Genomic DNA, 1,381 nt, shown 5'->3' with positions numbered 1-1,381 from the left:
ATCGTTTCTCAGACGTGACTTTCCGGATAAAATGTGGTCGGCGAGGTAAGTCAAAGTTGCCGCATGCCAACAGGCTTTGGCGTTGTCACGGTCCAGGACATATCAGTTGGGACAAAGTGAACAAAGGAACAAATGACGCTGCTGAAGAGGTGTCACCTGAAAAAGCCAACGTCGAAGAAGAAACTCTACTCAGTTTTGAGAAGGGAAACGATGAAGCTCTTGATGAAGTTACTACCACTGATGTGTCTGTTACTGACGATAGGACATTTCCTGATGAAGCAGATGAACCCCACGTGAAGCAGAAGCCAACGAGACGGAGACCAGTATGGAAGAAAATACGTCCCGTAAAATTAAGAGACTTTGTTGAATTGTAATTTTGTGTTTGTAATTCTGTACATTTAATTAAGTTATTGTTAATTGTTAGTGGTTTAATGCAAGTGGCTGTTGTTCGGGACGAACAATACTAAGGAGGGGGCAGTGTTGCGTCAGCGAGGTCACGCCACGTTTCTAGAACTATCCTGTTCCTTCGGGAGTGCTCTAGCATTTGCTAGATTGGGGATGGTCTGGTATATATAAGATGGTCACGGCGTGACGTGAGAGTGTGTGTAGGTAGTGAGTAATTGATCTGCAGTCAGAGAGTATTGTTGAAGTCCGTTATAGCGTTTGTTTTAGAGCGAATGTTGAAATCAAATGTATCGTAAAGTTCTATTCAGAAAGAATAAACCAGTTTTATTAAGAAAGGACTTGTGTCGCTAAAGTTTCGTCGGAACGAAGTTACGGAAAATCAACTAACGACTGGAGGCGTAACAATACATTAACATTTTAATATATCGTTATAAGTTATGCATATTCTAAATTATTAATGTTCCTGTTTTATTCAACTACAAATAATTAAACCTTGTTTTAGTTATCTTATACAGCTTTGGACTGTGGCAGAGAGGAACAACATCAGCTACGACATTCCATTCAGCTTTTCTTATAACCAATTTACTCAAGAAGTTGTTATGAATAGACGTATAGGAAACGTTTGGGGAACAGGGTTGAAGAGTAGTATGAATATTGAGCTCAGTCATCATTTTTTCACCATAAAGATATTACCACGTAATTTTCAGGTTGGTTGGGAATTCGGGCGATAAATGAACCAGTACATTACGGCTACATGTAAAATGTTTTATGAAAAATACTTATATAAAGTTTTTTTAGTCTTTTACGAAATATCTGACCAAAATGTGTTGAAAAACATTCAAATTATATGTATTATTTTAGAGGAATTATTTAATGCCTATCTTAACAGTTTACCTATTGAATGTTGTTGTTCTTTAATTTACGAAAAACAAACAAAATGTTTGTTTGTTATGGATTTCGCGCAAAGCTACACGAG

The 1,381-nt window shown here is 37.4% G+C and overlaps 1 protein-coding gene across 1 annotated transcript in view; it reads left to right on the top strand.

Moving 5' to 3' along the window:
- The first annotated feature begins 1,041 nt into the window (after positions 1–1,041).
- The window catches only part of LOC111087166, a 22,545-nt gene continuing 22,205 nt past the window's right edge, over positions 1,042–1,381 (top strand). The window contains exon 1 of the mRNA XM_022392844.1: positions 1,042–1,112. Coding sequence (XP_022248552.1) covers positions 1,053–1,112 — 60 coding nt within the window. The 5' untranslated portion in view covers positions 1,042–1,052. The remainder of the gene's footprint in view (positions 1,113–1,381) is intronic.

The sequence above is a fragment of the Limulus polyphemus genome, unplaced genomic scaffold (assembly GCF_000517525.1).
Source record: "Limulus polyphemus unplaced genomic scaffold, Limulus_polyphemus-2.1.2 Scaffold1814, whole genome shotgun sequence".
Classification (NCBI taxonomy): domain Eukaryota; kingdom Metazoa; phylum Arthropoda; class Merostomata; order Xiphosura; family Limulidae; genus Limulus; species Limulus polyphemus.
Note: the sequence above shows the minus strand (reverse complement) of the source record. Positions and strands in the feature narration are given on the sequence as shown.